This window comes from Nerophis ophidion, linkage group LG24, assembly GCF_033978795.1.
Source record: "Nerophis ophidion isolate RoL-2023_Sa linkage group LG24, RoL_Noph_v1.0, whole genome shotgun sequence".
Lineage (NCBI taxonomy): Eukaryota > Metazoa > Chordata > Actinopteri > Syngnathiformes > Syngnathidae > Nerophis > Nerophis ophidion.
Genome location: NC_084634.1, coordinates 11,853,785 through 11,877,091, shown reverse-complemented (window position 1 = coordinate 11,877,091; position 23,307 = coordinate 11,853,785). Strand labels below are relative to the sequence as shown.

The 23,307-nt window shown below is 34.0% G+C and overlaps 2 protein-coding genes across 3 annotated transcripts in view; one reads left to right on the top strand and one right to left on the bottom strand.

Moving 5' to 3' along the window:
* The first annotated feature begins 1,299 nt into the window (after positions 1–1,299).
* Positions 1,300–16,364, top strand: LOC133542042 (glutaredoxin-related protein 5, mitochondrial-like). The gene is made up of 2 exons (XM_061885850.1): positions 1,300–1,697; positions 16,022–16,364. The coding sequence occupies exons 1-2, from the start codon at positions 1,400–1,402 to the stop codon at positions 16,192–16,194; spliced, it is 471 nt and encodes a 156-aa protein (XP_061741834.1). The 5' UTR covers positions 1,300–1,399; the 3' UTR covers positions 16,195–16,364.
* Positions 16,365–17,330: 966 nt separating this feature from the next.
* LOC133542038 (integrator complex subunit 9-like) overlaps positions 17,331–23,307 on the bottom strand; it is a 32,502-nt gene continuing 26,525 nt past the window's right edge. For both annotated transcript variants that reach the window (XM_061885840.1, XM_061885841.1), the window contains 4 exons: positions 21,633–21,800; positions 21,469–21,567; positions 18,156–18,293; positions 17,331–18,081 (listed from right to left, as the gene is read on the bottom strand). In XM_061885840.1, the coding sequence (XP_061741824.1) occupies positions 17,905–18,081; positions 18,156–18,293; positions 21,469–21,567; positions 21,633–21,800 (582 nt within the window). In that variant the 3' untranslated portion in view covers positions 17,331–17,904. The remainder of the gene's footprint in view (positions 18,082–18,155; positions 18,294–21,468; positions 21,568–21,632; positions 21,801–23,307) is intronic.

The following is a 23,307-nucleotide window of genomic DNA, read 5'->3' as shown; positions in this document are numbered from 1 at the left end:
AAAGAACCCGAGCCTGGAATTGAACCCAGGACTGCAGGACCTTCGTATTGTAAGGCAGACGCACTAACCCCTCTTCCACCGTGAAGCCCTGTCTAAATAAATGTGTATTTATAAATATATTTCGGATATAAATATGCTTGATTTTGTATATGTGGATTGCTTTTGCGTCGATGAGACATTCCTCCCACAAAACCAGATGCACAAATAAATGTGACCTACACACTCCCCTGAACAACCAGCAGAGGGCACGTACGGTACGAAAGAGAGCTTCATGGAATGGGTCGCCACTGGACTCTGTAAAAGTGGAGACACCTTCTCTGGAGTGATGAATCATGCTTTTCCATCTGGCAATATGGTGGACGAGTCTGGGTTTGGAGGTTGCCAGGAGAACTGTACATTTCGGACTGCATTGTGCCGAGTGTGAAATTGGGTGGAGGAGAAATTATTTTGTGGGGTTGTTTTTCAGGAGTTGAGCTTGGCCCCTTTCCAGGATACCAAAACATTTTGGACAATTCCATGCTCCCAACCTTGTGGGAACAGTTTGGAGCAAGCCACTTCCTCTTCCAACATGACTATGCACCTGTGCACAAATCAAGGTCCATAAAGACATGGATGACCGAGTCGGGTGACTAGCCTGCACAGAGTCCTGACCTGAACCTGATAGAACACTTTTGGGGTGAATTAGAACGGAGACTAATGCTGTGTATAATCACATATGGCTTCGTAAGCAATTAGCCAACTATAATCAAAGTATCGTACCTTCATTTAGTTTACTAAATATTTTATTATTGTATTTGTGTACCAAAAAAAGGTGCTGTTTTGACTGGGTTTCGTTTAACGACGTTTCAAATGGGGAACAACAAGGAATGACTTCCGTTTTACTCAAGCCCACCCGGAAGGTGTTCTGCAGTTTCGTAAGCAAGAATGCGTAACGTTAAATTGAAATGACGTATCTTTATTGAGTCATTTGAATAAGTTTGTATTTTATTTGTGTTAATCTTGTTTCCTTCCGCGGGGGTTGCGTATTTTAAAAAAAAACGAGAAAAAAAATAATAGCAATGACTCCCGCTTTACTTTAGCCACCCCAGAAGTTATGATTTTCCGTAAGCAATATTTTTCCAAGTATAATTCACTTTATCTATCCTTATTCAATTTACTAAATATTTGTGTATGTTGAAGTTAAATCTGTAAACACTATTTTTTTTTCCAATAAGATGAACGTCTGCTCCAACCAATCACAAAACGAATTTGCCTGTGTGCGCGCGCAGCTGGCCAATGAACATGCAGGTCCCGCCTCTTCAAGACGTACCGACGTCGTCGTGTATTTCCGGTCTCGTTCCTCCCGGGTCGTGTCGTCCAACAACAGACCAAATTAACTTCCATTCAAGTATTAAACGCCATGAATAGCTTAATAAGATACACCGCTCGGTGTCTACGGTCCGGGGCGCAGTATTCCCCGCATGTAGACGCCAAAGGAAGCTGGTGGACAACCTCTAGCCGGCTTCTGTGCGCGGCGGCGGGGGCGCAAAAGGACGTCGACGTCATGGTGAAGAAGGACAAGGTGGTTGTCTTCATGAAGGGGACACCCGCGCAGCCATTGTGCGGCTTCAGTAACGCCGTCGTGCAGATCCTCCGGATGCACGGCGTGGACGAGTATGCCGCGTACAACGTGCTGGACGACCAAGAACTTCGAGAAGGTCAGTCGGTCGGTCGTCTTGGACGTAACGTTCACCTTTTCGTCTAAAATGTCTCCCGAACTTTCGTCTAAGATTTCTCACAAACCTTCGTCTAAAATGTCTCACAAACGGTGTAAAATGTCTCACAAACCTTCGTCTGAAATGTCTCACAAACCTTCGTCTAAAATGTTTCACAAGCTTCGTCCAAAATGTCTCACAAACCAATTCGTCCAAAATGTCTCACAAACCTTCGTCTAAAATGTCTCACAAGCTTCGTCCAAAATGTCTCACAAACCAATTCGTCCAAAATGTCTCACAAACCAATTCGTCCAAAATGTCTCACAAACCAATTCGTCCAAAATGTCTCACAAACCTTCGTCTAAAATGTCTCACAAACCTTCGTCTAAAATGTCTCACAAACCTTCGTCTATAATGTCTCACAAACTTTCGTCTAAAATGTCTCACAAACCTTCGTCTAAAATGTTTCCTAAACCTTCGTCTAAAATGTCTCACAAACCTTCGTCTAAAATGTCTCACAAACTTTCGTCTAAAATGTCTCACAAACCTTCGTCTAAAATGTCTCACAAACCTTCGTCTATAATGTCTCACAAACTTTCGTCTAAAATGTCTCACAAACCTTCGTCTAAAATGTCTCACAAACCTTCGTCTAAAATGTTTCCTAAACCTTCGTCTAAAATGTCTCACAAACCTTCGTCTAAAATGTCTCACAAACTTTCGTCTAAAATGTCTCACAAACCTTCGTCTAAAATGTCTCACAAACCTTCGTCTAAAATGTCTCACAAACTTTCGTCTAAAATGTCTCACAAACCTTCGTCTAAAATGTCTCACAAACTTTCGTCTAAAATGTCTCACAAACCTTCGTCTAAAATGTCTCACAAACCTTCGTCTAAAATGTTTCCTAAACCTTCGTCTAAAATGTCTCACAAACTTTCGTCTAAAATGTCTCACAAACCTTTGTCTGAAATGACTCGCAAACCTTCGTCTAAAATGTCTCACAAACCTTTGTCAAAAATGCCTCACAAGCTTTCGTCTAAAATGTCTCACAAACCTTTGTCTAAAATGTCTCACAAACCAATTCGTCCAAAATGTCTCACAAAATTTCGTCTAAAATGTCTCACAAACCTTTGTCTAAAATATCTCCTAAACCTTCATCTAAAAGGTCTCAAACCTTCGTCTATAATGTCTCACAAACCTTCGTCTATAATGTCTCACAAACTTTCGTCTAAAATGTCTCACAAACGGTCTAAAATGTCTCACAAACCTTTGTCTGAAATGTCTCACAAGCTTTCGTCTAAAATGTCTCACAAACCTTCGTCTGAAATGTCTCACAAACCTTCGTCTACAATGTCTCACAAACCTTCGTCTGAAATGTCGCACAAACCTTCGTCTAAATTGTCTCACAAACCTTCGTCTAAAATGTCTCACAAACCTTCGTCTAAAATGTTTCACAAGCTTTGTCTAAAATGTCTCACAAACTTTCGTCTACAAATGTCTCACAAACCAATTTGTTTAAAATGTCTCACAAACCAATTCGTCCAAAATGCTTCACAAACCAATTCGTCCAAAATGTCTCACAAAATTTCGTCTAAAATGTCTCACAAACCTTCGTCTAAAATGTCTCACAAACCTTCGTCTAAAATGTCTCACAAACCTTCGTCTAAAATGTTTCACAAGCTTCGTCTAAAATGTCTCACAAACTTTCGTCTAAAATGTCTCACAAACTTTCGTCTAAAATGTCTCACAAACCTTCGTCTAAAATGTCTCACAAACCTTCGTCTAAAATGTCTCACAAACCTTCGTCTAAAATGTCTCACAAACTTTCGTCTAAAATGTCTCACAAAGCAATTTGTCTAAGATGTCTCACAAACCAATTCGTCCAAAATGTCTCACAAAATTTCGTCTAAAATGTCTCACAAACCTTCGTCTAAAATGTCTCACAAACTTTCGTCTAAAATGTCTCACAAACCTTCGTCTAAAATGTTTCCTAAACTTTCGTCTAAAATGTCTCACAAACCTTCGTCTATAATGTCTCACAAACTTTCGTCTAAAATGTCTCACAAACCTTTGTCTGAAATTACTCTCAAACCTTCGTCTAAAATGTCTCACAAACCTTCGTCTAAAATGTCTCACAAACCTTCGTCTAAAATGTCTCACAAACCTTCGTCTGAAATGTCGCACAAACCTTCGTCTGAAATGTCGCACAAACCTTCGTCTAAAATGTCTCACAAACCTTCGTCCGAAATGTCGCACAAACCAATTCGTCCAAAATGTCTCACAAAATTTCGTCTAAAATGTCTCACAAACCATCTAAAATGTCTCCTAAACCTTTGTCTAAAATGTCTCACAAACCTTCGTCTATAATGTCTCACAAACTTTCGTCTAAAATGTCTCACAAACCTTTGTCTGAAATGACTCGCAAACCTTCGTCTAAAATGTCTCACAAACCTTTGTCTAAAATGTCTCCCAAACCTTCGTCTAAAATGTCTCACAAACTTTCGTCTAAAATGTCTCACAAACCTTCGTCTAAAATGTTTCCTAAACTTTCGTCTAAAATGTCTCACAAACCTTCGTCTATAATGTCTCACAAACTTTCGTCTAAAATGTCTCACAAACCTTTGTCTGAAATTACTCTCAAACCGTCGTCTAAAATGTCTCACAAACCTTTGTCTAAAATGTCTCACAAACCTTTGTCTAAAATGTCTCACAAACCTTCGTCTAAAATGTCTCCTAAACCTTTGTCTAAAATGTCTCACAAACCTTCATCTAAAATGTCTCCTAAACCTTTGTCTAAAATGTCTCACAAACCTTCGTCTATAATGTCTCACAAACTTTCGTCTAAAATGTCTCACAAACCTTTGTCTGAAATGACTCGCAAACCTTCGTCTAAAATATCTCACAAACCTTTGTCTAAAATGTCTCACAAGCTTTCGTCTAAAATGTCTCACAAACCTTCGTCTAAAATGTCTCACAAACCTTCGTCTAAAATGTCTCACAAACCTTCGTCTAAAACGTCTCACAAACCTTCGTCTAAAACGTCTCACAAACCTTCGTCCAAAACGTCTCACAAGCTTTCGTCTAAAATGTCTCACAAGCTTTGTCTAAAATGTCTCCTAAACCTTCGTCTAAAATGTTTCACAAACCTTCGTCTAAAATGTCTCACAAACCTTCGTCTAAAATGTCTCACAAACCTTCGTCTAAAGTGTCTCACAAACCTTCGTCTAAAATGTCTCACAAACCTTCGTCTAAAATGTCTCACAAACCTTCGTCTAAAATGTCTCACAAACCTTCGTCTAAAATGTCTCACAAACCTTCGTCTAAAATGTCTCACAAGCTTTGTCTAAAATGTCTCACAAGCTTTGTCTAAAATGTCTCACAAGCTTCGTCTAAAATGTCTCACAAGCTTTGTCTAAAATGTCTCACAAACCTTCGTCTAAAATGTCTCACAAGCTTCGTCTAAAATGTCTCACAAGCTTCGTCTAAAATGTCTCACAAACCTTCGTTTAAAACGTCTCACAAACCTTCGTCTAAAACGTCTCACAAACTTTCATCTAAAATGTCTCACAAACTTTCATCTAAAATGTCTCACAAGCTTTGTCTAAAATGTCTCCTAAAACTTCGTCTAAAATGTCTCACAAGCTTTGTCTAAAATCTCTCACAAACCTTCGTCTATGTCTCACAAATTTTCCTCTAAAATGTCTCACAAACTTTCGTCTAAAATGTCTCTCAAACTTTTGTCTAAAATGTCTCACAAACCTTCGTCTAAAATGTCTCACAAACCTTCGTCTAAAATGTCTCACAAACTTTCGTCTAAAATGTCTGTCAAACTTTCTCTAAAACGTCTCACAAATTTTCCTCTAAAACGTCTCACAAACCTTCGTCTAAAATGTCTCACAAACCTTCGTCCAAAATGTCTCACACATTTTCCTCTAAAATGTCTCACACATTTTCCTCTAAAATGTCTCACAAACCTTCGTCCAAAATGTCTCACAAACCTTCGTCCAAAATGTCTCACAAACCTTCATCCAAAATGTCTCACAAACCTTCGTCCAAAATGTCTCACAAACCTTCGTCCAAAATGTCCCACAAACTTTCGTCTAAATTGTCTCACAAAAACCACATGTGGCTTTGTGTTGTCATGTTTAAGTCGGATTTGCTTTAACGTTCCTCAGTGTTGGCGCTAGGAATCTTCAAAAATGGGGTCCCAGGGACCCCCGTCAAGTCGTAACAATGGGGTCCCACTTTTTTTGTAAGCGTTTTGAAAACAATTGATAAATGTAAGCATTATCCTGTTATGTCTCCCAAAAGGTTGTCATAAATGCTACTTAATTCATTTAAAAATTAACACAAAAGAAAACAAATGTAGTATTTGGGCCGTTGGCCAGCAACTTTACGGTTACAGACATACTTGCCAACCCTCCTGATTTTTCCGGGAGACTCCCAAATTTAAGTGCCCCTCCGGAAAATCTCCCGGGTCAACCATTCTCCCGAATTTCTCCCGATTTCCACCCGGACAACAATATTGAGGGCCTTAAGCGTCCTCTACAACCCGTCGTCACGTCCACGCAAACAGTCACATAATATATAAATGATAAATGGGTTGTACTTGTATAGCGCTTTTCTACCTTCAAGGTACTCAAAGCGCTCTGACACTACTTCCACATTTACCCATTCACACACACATTCACACACTGATGGAGGGAGCTGCCATGCAAGGCGCCAACCAGCACCCATCAGGAGCAAGGGTGAAGTGTCTTGCTCAGGACACAACGGACGTGACGAGGTTGGTTCTAGGTGGGATTTGAACCAGTGACCCTCGGGTTGCGCACGGCCACTCTCCCACTGCGCCACGCCGTCCCTATGCGGCTTTTACATATACACATAAGTGAATGCATGCATATTTGGTCAACAGCCATACAGGTCACACCAAGGGTGGCCGTATAAACAATCTTAACACTGTTGCAAATATGCACCACACTGTGAACCCACACCAAACAAGAATGACAAACACATTTCGGGAGAACATCCGCACCGTAACACAAAATAAACACAACGGAACAAATACCCAGAACCCCTTGCAGCACTAACTCTTCCGGGACGCTATAATATACTCCCCAGCTACCACTTCACCCCCCCATCTCCCGAATTCGGAGGTCTCAAGGTTGGCAGGTATGGTTCCAGGTCCGAGCCCCGCCTCCGTTATCCTAGTCACCACCGTTGTGTGCTTGGGCAAGACACTTTACCCACCTGCTCTCAGTGCCACCCACACTGGTGTGAATGCAACTTAGATTTTGGGTTTCACTATGTAAAAGCGCTTTGAGTCACTGGAGAAAAGCGCTGTATGAATATAATTCACTTCACTTATTTGTGATCGATAAGACTTTCGCCGAATTAAAATTTAAGAAACCGTACCGGAAAGTGTGTTACTTTGAAGTCGACCAATAATCAATCAATCAAAGTTTACTTACCGTATTTCCTTGAATAGCCGCCAGGCATGTAATATGTCCCTGCCTTGAATTACGGCCGGGTCAAACCCGCTCCCGAAATTTATAAGGCCATGCTTACTTTTACCGCCGGGTCAAATTCGTGACGTCACGAATGACTCACTGTCGTCAATTTCAAAATTGCGGAGGAGTTTAGTTTTGCTTTTACTATGGGGTCTTGTTCCACAGCCATACAGATCACACTGATGGTTGTGATATAAACAACTTTAACACTCTTACTAATATGCGCCACACTCTGTGAACCCACACCAAACAAGAATAACAAACACATTACCGTAGAACATCAGCTCAGTAACACATTATAAACGCAACATGACAATTACCCAGAATGCCATGCATCCACGACTCTTGGCTATATTATACACCCCGCTAGTAACAAGGCATTAAATGTTTTAACTGATAATTCAACTGTACTTTGTGTTAAAAATGCTCCTAGTGACAGAATGATACCGACGACCTTCTTCTGGGTTTGTTGAGAGGAGATAATGTCGTAGGCTGGCGAGGAATGTTGCTAGTCATGGTGACTCCACACGCCAGCTCAGCCCGCTGTGACTTTTATCAGCGTTTTGCACAAGTAGCAGCGGGCGGTGCTGCCTGCAAGTGACACGCCAGCTGACATTCTTCACGCTGTGCGGCCAGGACTTACGAAAAAGAGTAAACAGGACGTGGATCTGTTAGTATGGAGCTAAATTAGGGCCAGAAGTAAAACAAGTGTATTGAAAATAAAAGTGAACACTTTTTTTTATTTTTTTAGATTGCAAATGGTTACAGTTCACTATTTGTGTGAATGTCCAAGCATCCACTCAAATAAGATTGTACGCCAAAATGTTTATTGTGTGAATGTCCAGGTATTCACAAATGACATTCTAAACCAAAAATAATCTATCTATTATTGTGTGAATGTCTAAGCAGCCACACAAATGAGATTCTACAACAAAAACAATGTATTATTATTATTATTGTTGTGTGAATGTCCAAGCATCCACTTAAATATTGTACACCAAAAAACAATCTATTATAATTATTGTGTTAAGTTATCTTAACTTAACTTCCAGGCAATCATAAATATATAATTCTACACCAAAAAAATCATCTATTTATTATTATTATTTTGTGAATGTTAAAGTATTCACAGATACAAGATTCTACACCAAAAACAATGTATTATTGTTGTTGTATTAATGTCCAAGTATCCACACAAATATTGTACACCAAAAAACAATCTATTTATATTATTGTGTTAAGTTAACTTAACTTCCAGGCAATCACAAATATATAATTCTACACCAAAAAAAATCATCTATTTATTATTATTATGTGAATGTCCAATTATTCACAAATATTAGATTCTATACCAAAAACAATGTATTATTATTATTATTGTTGTATGAATGTCCAAGTATCCACATAAATATTGTACACCAAAAAACAATCTATTATTATTATTATTGTGTTAAGTTAACTTAATTTAACATCCAGGCAATCACAACTATATAATTCTACACTAAAAAATCATCTACTTATTATTTTTATTTTGTGAATGTCCATGTATCCACACAAATATTGTACACCAAAAAAAATCTATTATTATTATTATTATCATCATTGTCCATCCATCCATCCATTTTCTACCGCTTATTCCCTTTTGGGGTCACTGGGGGCGCTGGCGCCTATCTCAGCTACAATCGGGCGGGAGGCAGGGAACACTCTGGACAAGTCGCCACCTCATCGCAGGGCCAACACAGATAGACAGACCATTTACACTCATTATTATTATTATTATCATTGTGTGACTGTCCAGGCATTCTCAAATATAAGATTCTACACCCAAAAAAATATTTATTATTAATGTTATTGTGTGACTGTCCAAACATCCCCACAAATAAGATTGTACACCCAAAAACAACTTATTGTGAGAATGTCCAGGCATTCACAAATATTAAATTCTACACCAAAAAGTCATCTATTTATTATTATTATGTGAATGTCCAGGTATTTACAAATATAGGATTCTACACCAAAACAATACTCTAATTATTATTATTATTGTGTGAATGTCCAAGCAGCCACACAAATAAGATTTAACACCAAAATGATTTATTATTATTACTGTGTGAATGTCCAAGTATCCACACAAATATTGTACACCAAAAACAATCTGTCATTATTATTATTATTGTGTGACTGTCCAGGCATTTTCAAATATAAGATTATACACCCAAAAAATATATATATTTATTATTAGTATTACTGTGTGAATGTCCAAGCATCTCCACAAATACAATTGTACACCAAAAAAACAACTTATTGTGTGATTGTCCAGGCATTCACAAATATAAGCTTCTACACCAAAAAAAAAAAATCATCTGTTTATTATTATTATTATTGTTTGAATGTTCAGCTATTCACAAATTTAAGATTCTACACCAAAAAAAATATATCTATTTAATATTAGTATTATTATTATTATTGTGTGAATGTCCAAGCATCCACACAAATAAGATTCTACACCAAAAACGATTTATTATTATTGTGTGAATGTCCAAGTATCCACACAAATATTGTACACCAAAAAAACAATCTATTGTTATTATTATTGTGTGACTGTCCAGGCATTCTCAAATATAAGATTCTACACCCCAAAAAATAATCTATTTACTATTAGTATTATTGTGTGAATGTCCAAGGATCCCCGCAAATAAGATTCTACACCAAAAAATAACTTGTGTTAATGTCCAGGCATTCACAAATATACGATTCTACACCCCAAAAAAATCATCTATTTATTATTATTGTGTGAATGTCCAAGGATCCCCACAAATAAGATTCTACACCAAAAAAGAACTTGAGTTAATTTCCAGGCATTCACAAATATAAGATTCTACACCCAAAAAATCATCTATTTATTATTGTGTGAATGTTCAGGTATTCAGAAATACAAGATTCCACACCAAAAAATCTTCTATTTAATACTATTATTATTATTGTGTTAATGTCAAAGCATCCACACAAATAAGTTTCTACACCAAAAACGATTTATTATTGCTATTATTGTGAGAATGTCCAAGTATCCACACAAATATTGTACACCAAAAACAATCTGTCATTATTATTATTATTGTGTGACTGTCCAGGCATTTTCAAATATAAGATTATACACCCAAAAAATATATATATTTATTATTAGTATTACTGTGTGAATGTCCAAGCATCTCCACAAATACAATTGTACACCAAAAAAACAACTTATTGTGTGATTGTCCAGGCATTCACAAATATAAGCTTCTACACCAAAAAAAAAAATCATCTGTTTATTATTATTATTATTGTTTGAATGTTCAGCTATTCACTAATTTAAGATTCTACACCAAAAAAAATATATCTATTTAATATTAGTATTATTATTATTATTGTGTGAATGTCCAAGCATCCACACAAATAAGATTCTACACCAAAAACGATTTATTATTATTGTGTGAATGTCCAAGTATCCACACAAATATTGTACACCAAAAAAACAATCTATTGTTATTATTATTGTGTGACTGTCCAGGCATTCTCAAATATAAGATTCTACACCCCAAAAAATAATCTATTTACTATTAGTATTATTGTGTGAATGTCCAAGGATCCCCGCAAATAAGATTCTACACCAAAAAATAACTTGTGTTAATGTCCAGGCATTCACAAATATACGATTCTACACCCCAAAAAAATCATCTATTTATTATTATTGTGTGAATGTCCAAGGATCCCCACAAATAAGATTCTACACCAAAAAAGAACTTGAGTTAATTTCCAGGCATTCACAAATATAAGATTCTACACCCAAAAAAATCATCTATTTATTATTGTGTGAATGTTCAGGTATTCAGAAATACAAGATTCCACACCAAAAAATCTTCTATTTAATACTATTATTATTATTGTGTTAATGTCAAAGCATCCACACAAATAAGTTTCTACACTAAAAACGATTTATTATTGCTATTATTGTGAGAATGTCCAAGTATCCACACAAATAGGATTGTACACCAAAAAACAACTTATTATTGTGTGAATATCCAGGCATTCACAAATATGAGATTCTACACCAAAAACGATTTTTATTATTATTATTATTATTGTATGAATGTCCAAGTATCCACACAAATATTGTACACTAAAAAACAATCTATTATTATTGTGTGAATGTCTAGGCATTCACAAATATAAGATTCTACACCACAAAAAAAACAAAAAACATTTATTATTATTGCGTGAATGTCCAAGCATCCACACAAATAAGATTGCACATCAAAAAACAATCCATTTTTATTTTTATCATTATTATTATTATTATTTTTATTATTATTGTGTGAATGCTTGGGGATTCACATATATAAGATTCTACACCAAAAAATAATCTCTTTATTATTGGGGTGGCATAGCTCGGTTGGTAGAGCGGCCGTGCCAGCAACTTGAGGGTTGCAGGTTCGATTCCCACTTCCGCCATCCTAGTCATTGCCGTTGTGCCCTTGGGCAAGATACTTTACCCACCTGCTCCCAGTGCCACCCACACTGGTTTAAATGTAACTTAGATATTGGGTTTCACTATGTAAAGCGCTTTGAGTCACTAGAGAAAAGCGCTATATAAATATAATTCACAATTCACATTGTGTGAATGTCCAAGCATCCACACAAATAAGATTATACACCAAAAATTAGGTATTATTATTATTATTGTGTGAATGTCCAATTATCCGCACAAATATTGTACATCAAAAAACAATTGTTTTATTGTGTGAATGTCCAAGCATTCACAATTATAAGATTCTAAACCAAAAATCATATTCGTTATTATTATAAATAATTATTATTGTTATTATTATTGTGTGAAAGTCCAAACGTTCACAAATATAAGATTCCACACCAAAAAAATAATCAATTTAATACTATTATTATTATTGTGTAAATGTCCAAGCATCCACACAAATAAGATTCTACACCAAAAACAATTTATTATTATTGTGTGAATGTCAAAGTATCCACACAAATATTGCACACCAAAAAAACAATCTATTATTATTATTATTATTGTGACTGTCCAGGCATTTTCAAATATAAGATTCTACACCAAAAAAAAAATCTATTTACTATTAGCATTATTGTGTGAATGTCCAAGCATCCCCACAAATAAGATTCACACCAAAAAAGAACTTATTGTGAGAATGTCCAGGCATTCACAAATATTAAATTCTACACCAAAATGTCATCTATTTATTATTATTATTATGTGAATGTCCAGGTATTTACAAATATAGGATTCTACACCAAAACAATACTCTTATTATTATTATTATTGTGTGAATGTCCAAGCAGCCACACAAATAAGATTTAACACCAAAATGATTTATTATTATTATTACTGTGTGAATGTCCAAGTATCCACACAAATATTGTACACCAAAAACAATCTGTCATTATTATTATTATTGTGTGACTGTCCAGGCATTTTCAAATATAAGATTATACACCCCAAAAAATATATATTTATTATTAGTAGTACTGTGTGAATGTCCAAGCATCTCCACAAATACAATTGTACACCAAAAAAACAACTTATTGTGTGATTGTCCAGGCATTCACAAATATAAGCTTCTACACCCAAAAAAAAATAATAATCTGTTTATTATTATTATTATTGTTTGAATGTCCAGGTATTCACAAATTTAAGATTCTACACCAAAAAAAATATATCTATTTAATATTAGTATTATTATTATTATTGTGTGAATGTCCAAGCATCCACACAAATAAGATTCTACACCAAAAACGATGTATTATTATTGTGTGAATGTCCAAGTATCCACACAAATATTGTACACCAAAAAAACAATCTATTGTTATTATTATTGTGTGACTGTCCAGGCATTCTCAAATATAAGATTCTACACCCCAAAAAATAATCTATTTACTATTAGTATTATTGTGTGAATGTCCAAGGATCCCCGCAAATAAGATTCTACACCAAAAAATAACTTGTGTTAATGTCCAGGCATTCACATATATACGATTCTACACCCCAAAAAATCATCTATTTATTATTATTGTGTGAATGTCCAAGGATCCTCACAAATAAGATTCTACGCCAAAAAAGAACTTGAGTTAATTTCCAGGCATTCACAAATATAAGATTCTACACCCCAAAAAAATCATCTATTTATTATTGTGTGAATGTTCAGGCATTCAGAAATACAAGATTCCACACCAAAAAATCTTCTATTTAATACTATTATTATTATTATTGTGTTAATGTCAAAGCATCCACACAAATAAGTTTCTACACCAAAAACGATTTATTATTGCTATTATTGTGAGAATGTCCAAGTATCCACACAAATAGGATTGTACACCAAAAAACTACTTATTATTGTGTGAATATCCAGGCATTCACAAATATGAGATTCTACACCAAAAACGATTTTTATTATTATTATTATTATTATTATTGTATGAATGTCCAAGTATCCACACAAATATTGTACACTAAAAAACAATCTATTATTATTGTGTGAATGTCTAGGCATTCACAAATATAAGATTCTACACCCCCAAAAAAACAAAAAACATTTATTATTATTGCGTGAATGTCCAAGCATCCACACAAATAAGATTGCACATAAAAAAAAAATCAATTTTTATTTTTATCATTATTATTATTTTTTTAATTATTATTATTGTGTGAATGCTTGGGGATTCACAAATATAAAATTCTACACCAAAAAATAATCTCTTTATTATTGGGGTGGCATAGCTCGGTTGGTAGAGCGGCCGTGCCAGCAACTTGAGGGTTGCAGGTTCGATTCCCGCTTCCGCCATCCTAGTCATTGCCGTTGTGCCCTTGGGCAAGATACTTTACCCACCTGCTCCCAGTGCCACCCACACTGGTTTAAATGTAACTTAGATATTGGGTTTCACTATGTAAAGCGCTTTGAGTCACTAGAGAAAAGCGCTATATAAATATAATTCACAATTCACATTGTGTGAATGTCCAAGCATCCACACAAATAAGATTATACACCAAAAATTATGTATTATTATTATTATTGTGTGAATGTCCAATTATCCGCACAAATATTGTACATCAAAAAACAATTGTTTTATTGTGTGAATGTCCAAGCATTCACAATTATAAGATTCTAAACCAAAAATCATATTCGTTATTATTATAAATAATTATTATTGTTATTATTATTGTGTGAAAGTCCAAACGTTCACAAATATAAGATTCCACACCAAAAAAATAATCAATTTAATACTATTATTATTATTGTGTAAATGTCCAAGCATCCACACAAATAAGATTCTACACCAAAAACAATTTATTATTATTGTGTGAATGTCAAAGTATCCACACAAATATTGCACACCAAAAAAACAATCTATTATTATTATTATTATTATTATTGTGACTGTCCAGGCATTTTCAAATATAAGATTCTACACCAAAAAAAAAATCAATTTACTATTAGCATTATTGTGTGAATGTCCAAGTATCCCCACAAATAAGATTCTACACCAAAAAAGAACTTGTGTTAATGTCCAGGCATTCACAAATATAAGATTCTACACACACACAAAAAAATCAACTATTTATTATTATTGTGTGAATGTTCAGGTATTTAGAAATACAAGATTCCACACCAAAAATCTTCTATTTAATGCTATTATTATTATTGTGTGAATGTCAAAGCATCCACACAAATAAGTTTCTACACCAAAAACGATTTATTATTGCTATTATTGTGAGAATGTCCAAGTATCCACACAAATAGGATTGTACACCAAAAAACAACTTATTATTGTGTGAATATCCAGGTATTCACAAATATAAGATTATACACCAAAACCAATTTTTTTTAATTATTATTACTATTGTATGATTGTCCAAGTATCCACACAAATATTGTACACCAAAAAACAATTTTTTATTATTGTGTGAATGTCTAGGCATTCACAAATATAAAATTCTACACCAAAAAAAAAAAACATTTATTATTATTGTGTGAATGTCCAAGCATCCACACAAAGAAGATTGCACATCAAAAAACAATTCATTTTTATTTTTATCATTATTATTATTATTGTGTGAATGCTTGGGCATTCACAAATATAAGATTCCACACCAAAAAATAATCTCTTTATTATTGTGTGAATGTCCAAGCATCCACACAAATAAGATTGTACACCAAAAATTATGTATTATTATTATTATTATTGTGTGAATGTCCAATTATCCGCACTAATATTGTACATCGAAAAACAATTGTTTTATTGTGTGAATGTCCAAGCATTCACAATTATAAGATTCTAAACCAAAAATCATATTCATTATTATTATAAATAATATTATTATTGTTGAGTGAAAGTCCAAACATTCACAAATATAAGATTCTACACCAAAAAACAATATATTTATTATTATTGTGTGAATATCCAAGATTATACACAAAAACTGATCTATGTTTAAACCTATAAACATCCATGGTTTTTGGTGCCATGTTGGAAGTATGCCAGGATCTATCATACCAGCATGCTCATTTTTTTTAGCTATTTTTTGTACATTTAATCCTAAAAGTGCACTTTACGACTTGGCGCTATCCTAGAAGTGTGTTTTATTTGAACTCATTTTTTGATATCGATTACTTGTCGATGTAAATTAATATCGTTCTACGGCCCAGCCCCGATCACAGAAGTAGGTGTCCGTATCAACCCCCAGAAATGTGGTATTGTGACAACTTTGTCCACTTTTCATAGCGTTTTGTCCTCTCCCTCCCACAGGAGTCAAAGTCTTCTCCAATTGGCCGACCATCCCTCAGGTGTATTTCAACGGCGAGTTCGTGGGCGGCTGCGACATCCTCCTGCAGATGCACCAGAACGGCGACCTGGTGGAGGAGCTGAAGAAACTGGGCATCCGCTCCGCGCTCATGGACGCCGACAAAGACTCCAAGTAGAAGACGTTTAAAAGTGGCGACACAGCAGCGGACGTTTTCACCAGGTTGGATCGCACTTTCCAGACAAAATGTCATCACTCTTCTGACTGACAATGTGTGCTGAGGGTGAAATCTATTTTTATTTTACTGAACCTGACCTGTCATTTAATAACATTAAATCAGTAAGAGCAGTTGTTTCTCTACTTAGAGTTGATATTGAAATATCAGTACGCTTCTTAAAGCTAACACTGTCTTGTAGCTTGAAAGCAAAATATACTTTAATCACTACAGGAAACAGTGCAATACCACTGATTTTTTTTACCCGATTTAATACCGGGTAAATTTTGGGCTGGTATTGGCGATATCAATCCAATACTTTTTGTAAATATACCTAATGTCTGTTTAAATAGTAACATAGCAAAAAAGACAGTTATTTATTTGTTGTACTATGTATTATATGATGTAGTAATATAGTGTATATTTATATATATATAATTTATATATATGAACAAATTATATAATATATTTATATATGTAGCTAAATTATATATATATATTTCTTTATATATTGATAGATGGATAGTACTTTATTTATTCCTTCAGGAAAATTAAAACTTTTAGCACAATCCCATTCAAGAACAGACAAATATTACAGTGATACATAACAGGATATGTATTAATACACATATATATATATATATATATATATATATATATACACACACATATAAAACATATATGTATATGTATATATACACATATATATATATACACATATATACATATATATATATACATATATATATATGTATACGTACATATATACATATATATATATTATATACATATATATATATACACCGAGGATGTGGTAGTGGTTTGTGCAGCCCTTTGAGACACTAGTGATTTAGGGCTATATAAGTAAACATTGATTGATATATTTATAATAAATATGTATCGAAATATATTATGTATACATATATATATTAATATATAAATACATATATATGTATTATAATATATATATATATATATGCATGTTTATATGTATGTAAATCAATGTTTACTTATATAGCTGTATACCACGAGTGTATATATATCTATGTAAATATATGTATGTATGTATGTATGTGTCTAAAAATGAAAAGTAAAGAGAATCATTTTGATACTTTTTTATTCATAAAAAAAAAAGCTAAAACAGCTGTCATAAGTTTAAAGACTATACTTGTGCGTTATAGATGACTAATAACTGTATATTATTAGTATAAAAAAATGCAGCTTTTTCTCACTACATAATTTTTTTTTTTTTTAGGTAGGTGTGTCATTTTGAAAATACACCACTTTTTAAACGTTGACAAACATTATGTACATTTTCACAAAAGTATCAGTATCGCTGATACCGGTCTGAATTTTTCTTTGTATCGGACGGGAAAGCAAATCAGTGGTATCACATATTGCTAACTAAATCAATGTAAAAACTGTAATTGATGATACTGAAAAAGTCACAAAGCTTACTCCGCTGCTTGGGCCCTAATTAGAAAAAAGGTCAATGTTCTTCTTTTTCCGTTTATTGCTAATCTCGTTGACCATGCTCCTTTCAAAAATAATTTAATCTGCAGATGAGGTCAGTGCAGCTAGTGAATGTGCCGCATACTCAATGCCACTAAAAAAGTGTTTTAAGCTGCTGTAAGTATACAATGTTGACACTATGTATAATAAAAACAAGTCCAATCACAACTTCCGCAGAAAGCGCAACACCAGGTCTCGCAGTGTCTTACGCAGCGGTTCGTTGTTGTCGCACACGATGTGTGTGCCGTCCTCCTCCAGCTGGATCAGCGTGTCCTCCGCCTGCAAGTGAAGGATGTGGCCCTCTGCCGTCTCCTCCACTTTCACCTCCGTGATGCCGTGCTGCCAGGAAAACAAGAGTTAATGACCGATATCTCCGTCATCTCCACCTTCAAGCGCGGAAGAAAGAATCTGACCTTCTGCAGCGTGACGAGAAAGGCGTCCAGGGGAACCACCCCGCTCAGCAAGGGTCTTGGCGCCCGCCCAGCTGGGGGCTCCTCCAGCACCCTCTTCCTCTTCTTGCTAGGAGGCGCTGCAGCGGCTTTAGGAACAGACTGTTCATACACATGACAATGTTAGAAGACTAAACACATTTTTAGACAGTCCTTTTCTTTGTCAAATAACAAAAAAAACATGCATAAAAACCACAGGATTCTACAAAACATGTTTATGTCAACAAATGTCCAATTGGTTGACCTAAGTTGACATAAACAGCGGTCGATATGACTGGAATTGAAACAGGGTTAATTTGACCAGAGACTGAAGAGAATACAGAAGGTAAGGTTGCACTTTTGGTGCATTCCTGTGAGAATCCTGCGTGTGACAGAAGCAGTAAGGAGCAAGACTAAGCAGGACTCAAACAACCACAAGGCAGCATCTGTCAGCAGGTAAGTCCGAAAGAGATGATACAGTATAATAAAGTGGGTAAGTAATTTATGGGGAACTCTACACGATCATTATCAGACACAAGAAGACAAAAGTTTTTTGTTTGCATTCCAACATGTAAATATCATATGCAAAACCATATGTGTATGTGCATATGTATATATATATATATATACATATATATATGTATAAATATATGTACATATATATGTATAAATATACATATATATATATATATTTATATATATATATATATTTATACATATACATATGCATATATATGTATATATATATATATGCATATATATATGCGTATATATATGCGTGCATATATAGTTATGTATACGTATGTATATACATACATATGTATATACACACACGTATGTATGTGTGTGTGTATATATACATACATATATAAACATACATACATACATGCGTATGTACATTCATACATACGTATATATACATATGTACGTATATACATTTATATATACATACCTACATATGTGTATATATATATATATATATATAGATAGATACACATACATACATATGTATACATATGTATAGATAGTACTTTATTGATTCCTTCAGGAAAATTTAAAAAAATATACACACATACAAAATATATATATATATATGGGTATATATGTATACGTATGTATATACATACTTATGTATATACACACGTATGTATGTGTGTATATATATAAACATTCATACATACGTATATATACATATGTACGTATATACATTTATATATACATACCTACATATGTGTGTATATATGTATACACATGTATAGATAGTACTTTATTGATTCCTTCAGGAATATTTAAAAAAATATACACACATACAAAATATATACATATATATATATATATATATATATATATATATATATATATATGGGTATATATACACACGTATGTATATAAACATTCATACATACGTATATATACATATGTACGTATATACTGAATTTCCATTTATATATACATACCTACATATGTGTGTATATATATATATATATATAGATACACATACATATGTATATACACACACATGTATGTGTGTATATATACACGTATATATATAAACATTCATACGTACGTATATGTACATATGTACGTATATAATGAATATACATTTATATATACATACCTACATATGTGTATCTATATATATAGATACACATACATACACATATCTATACATATATACATATGTATAGATAGTACTTTATTGATTCCTTCAGGAAAATTTAAAAAAATATACATACATACAAAATATATACATATATATATGCATATATATATACATATATATATATGCATATATATACATAAAAATGTATATACATATGTATGTATACACACATATACGTATATGTGTGTATGTATGTATACACACACATACATATATATATGTATATATATACACACATATATATATATACATGACTGTCTCGGAAAATTTGAATATTGTGATAAAGTCCTTTTTTCTGTAATGCAACTAAAAACATGAAAATGTCATACATTCTGGATTCATTACTCAACTGAAACATTGCAAGCCTTTTATTATTTTAATATTGCTGATTATGGCATACAGCTTAAGAAAACTCAAAAATCCTATCTCAAAAAAATAGAATAGTTCCTCAGACCAAGTAAAAAAAAAAAGATCTATAACAGCAACCAAGTACTGAGTGCATTAATTGACATTTTCAAATGTTCGATTTTGTTTTGCTGTTATAAATCTTTTTTTTTTTTTAACTTGGTCTGAGGAAATATTCTAATTTTTTGAGATCATATTTTTGAGTTTTCTTAAGCTGTATGCCATAATCAGCAATATTAAAATAAAAGGCTTGCAATATTTCAGTTGATGAGTAATGAATCCAGAATGTATGACATTTTCATGTTTTTAGTTGCATTACAGAAAATAAAAGGACTTTAGCAAACTATTTTAATTTTCTGAGACAGTCCTGTGTGTGTGTGTATATATATATATATATATATATATATATATATATACACACACACACACACAAATATGTATATACACACACAAATATATTTATACACTTACATATGTACACACATACATATACACGCATATATGTGCATGTATATACAAACATATATACACACAAACAAATATATATACATAAGTGTATACACACACACATATATACACTCATATATATATATATATATATATATATATATATATACATATATATACACATACATACATACATACATACATACATACATATATATATATATATATATACACACATATATATACGGACATATATGTATATACAAACATATATATACATACACATACATATCTATATAAATACATATATATTAATAGAGAGAGGGAGATATATAAATATATATATTTACATATATGTACATATATATAAATACATACACATATATATACACAATATATATATACACACATCTAAATATATACATACATATGTATATACATATATAGGTAGATAGTACTTTATTACATATATACATAAGTATACATATATATGTCTATATTATGCATATTATATTATTTATATATATATATAACATATATATAGAGAGAGTATATATACATAAAGATATATATATACACAAATATATACATACATATATATTTATATATATACACATACATACACACATACATACATATACACATACATACATACATACATACATATATATATATATATATATATATATATATATATATATATATATATATATATATATATATAGATAGAGAGAGCTAGATAGACTTGTGTGTTTGCTTTTGAGATAAGAAATCAACACGTACCAACAGCGTGTGCTTGTTGTCTTTGGAGTGCAGCATGGCGGATACGGTTGCCACGGAAACTCCAGGTTTGACCTCGGAAGGCACCAGGGAATTGGCCAGCTAGTAACAGAAGCAGACGACTTAGCACGTGCGACCCCATGTGACACTTGGCGGGGCGGCCTCACCTCGGGCAGAATATAAACGCGCTCGTAGCGGCGTCGGAAGGGCAGACTGAGCACCGAGCAGCGCCTGTAGGACATGGGGGGGGGCTGCAGCTCCAGCATCAGGTCCGAGCGGTGGGACTGCGTCACAGGAGGCTGCGTGTACTGCTCGGGACAGACCACGTGGGCGGGCTGCAGGGGGGGGGGACACACCGTGGACGTGTTAGTGTCACTTCTGCACACATCGCTGAGTATTCAATTCAAAACAACTTTATTAATCCCTCCAGAGGCAATTCAATTTGAGCAGCAGGTTGTCGTGGTTCACAATAAATAAAAAGTCAATATATAAATAAACAATATTCTAAAAAAAAAATGTTTTAAAGTTAACATTTTAAGAGTCTAAATGCAGAGGGGACGAATGATTTGGAAAAGCGACTTGTTTTACTCAATGGAAGGGCATAACGTGGCCCTGAAGGCAACAAAGAGAATTCCCCCGCAAGGACTTGCTGGTTACAGAAAAAGTTTAAGTCTCTTAGTTTTACTCCGGTAATTTAGAGCAAGACTTAACAATACTAGTCAGGCTGTTTCGGTTTTTAACTGGAAGATGGCGAAACCAACAAATTAAAATAAAAACACATAAGACAGATGAGGTGGTTCGGGGTATCAGGTCAGTAGGGCTGCAAATCTTTGAGTGTCCCACAATTCGATTCAATATCGATTCTTGGGGTCACGATTCGATAATATATCGATTTTTTTCGATTCAACAACGATATTTTTCCGATTCAAAACGATTCTCTATTCATTCAATATATAGGATTTCAGCAGGATCTACCCCAGTCTGCTGACATGCTAGCAGAGTAGTAGATTGAAAAAAAAAAAAAAACTTTTATAATTGTAAAGGACTATGTTGTATCAACTGATTGCAATAATGTAAATTTCTTTTAACTATTAAACGAACCAAAAATATGAACTTATTTTATCTTTGTGAAAACATTGGACACAGTGTGTTGTCAAGCTCATGAGACGCGATGCAAGTGTAAGCCACTGTGACACTATTGTTCTTTTATTTTTTATTTTTATAAATGTCTAATGATAATGTCAGTGAGGGATTTTTAATCACTGCTATGTTGAAATTATAACTAATATTGATACTTTTGTTGATAATATTCATTTTTGTTTCACTGCTTTTGGTTTGTTCTGTGTCGTGTTTGTGTCTCCTCTCAATTGCTCTGTTTATTGCAGTTCTGAGTGTTGCTGGGTCAGGTTTGGTTTTGGAATTGGATTGCATTGTTAGGGTATCGCTGTGTCGTGGATTTTTTGGATTGATAAAAATAAATAAAAAATCGATTCTGAATCGCACAACGTATTCAAATCGATTTTTTCCCACACTCCTACTGGTTAGGATGCCACCCGAACTTCTCCCTAGGGAGGTGTTTCGGGCACGTCCAACCGGTAGGAGGCCACGGGGGAAAACCCAGAACACATTGGGAAGACTATGTCTCCCGGCTGGCCTGAGAACGCCTCAAGATCCCCCGGGAGGAGCTGGGGAGCGAGAAGCCTGGGCTTTCCTGCTTAGGCTGGTGCCCCTGCGACCCGACCTCGGATAAGCAGAAAAAGATGGATGGATGGATATATATATACACACACACACACTGCAAAAGGTCCGTGTTCAAAAACAAGGGGGAAAAAATACAAAAAT

Bases quoted from the DNA above. Each gene is read 5' to 3' on its own strand.
- LOC133542042 (XM_061885850.1), top strand. From the start codon at position 1,400: ATGAATAGCTTAATAAGATACACCGCTCGGTGTCTACGGTCCGGGGCG. The intron at 1,698-16,021 runs GTCAGTCGGTCG...TCCCTCCCACAG, and splicing joins CGACCAAGAACTTCGAGAAG to GAGTCAAAGTCTTCTCCAAT.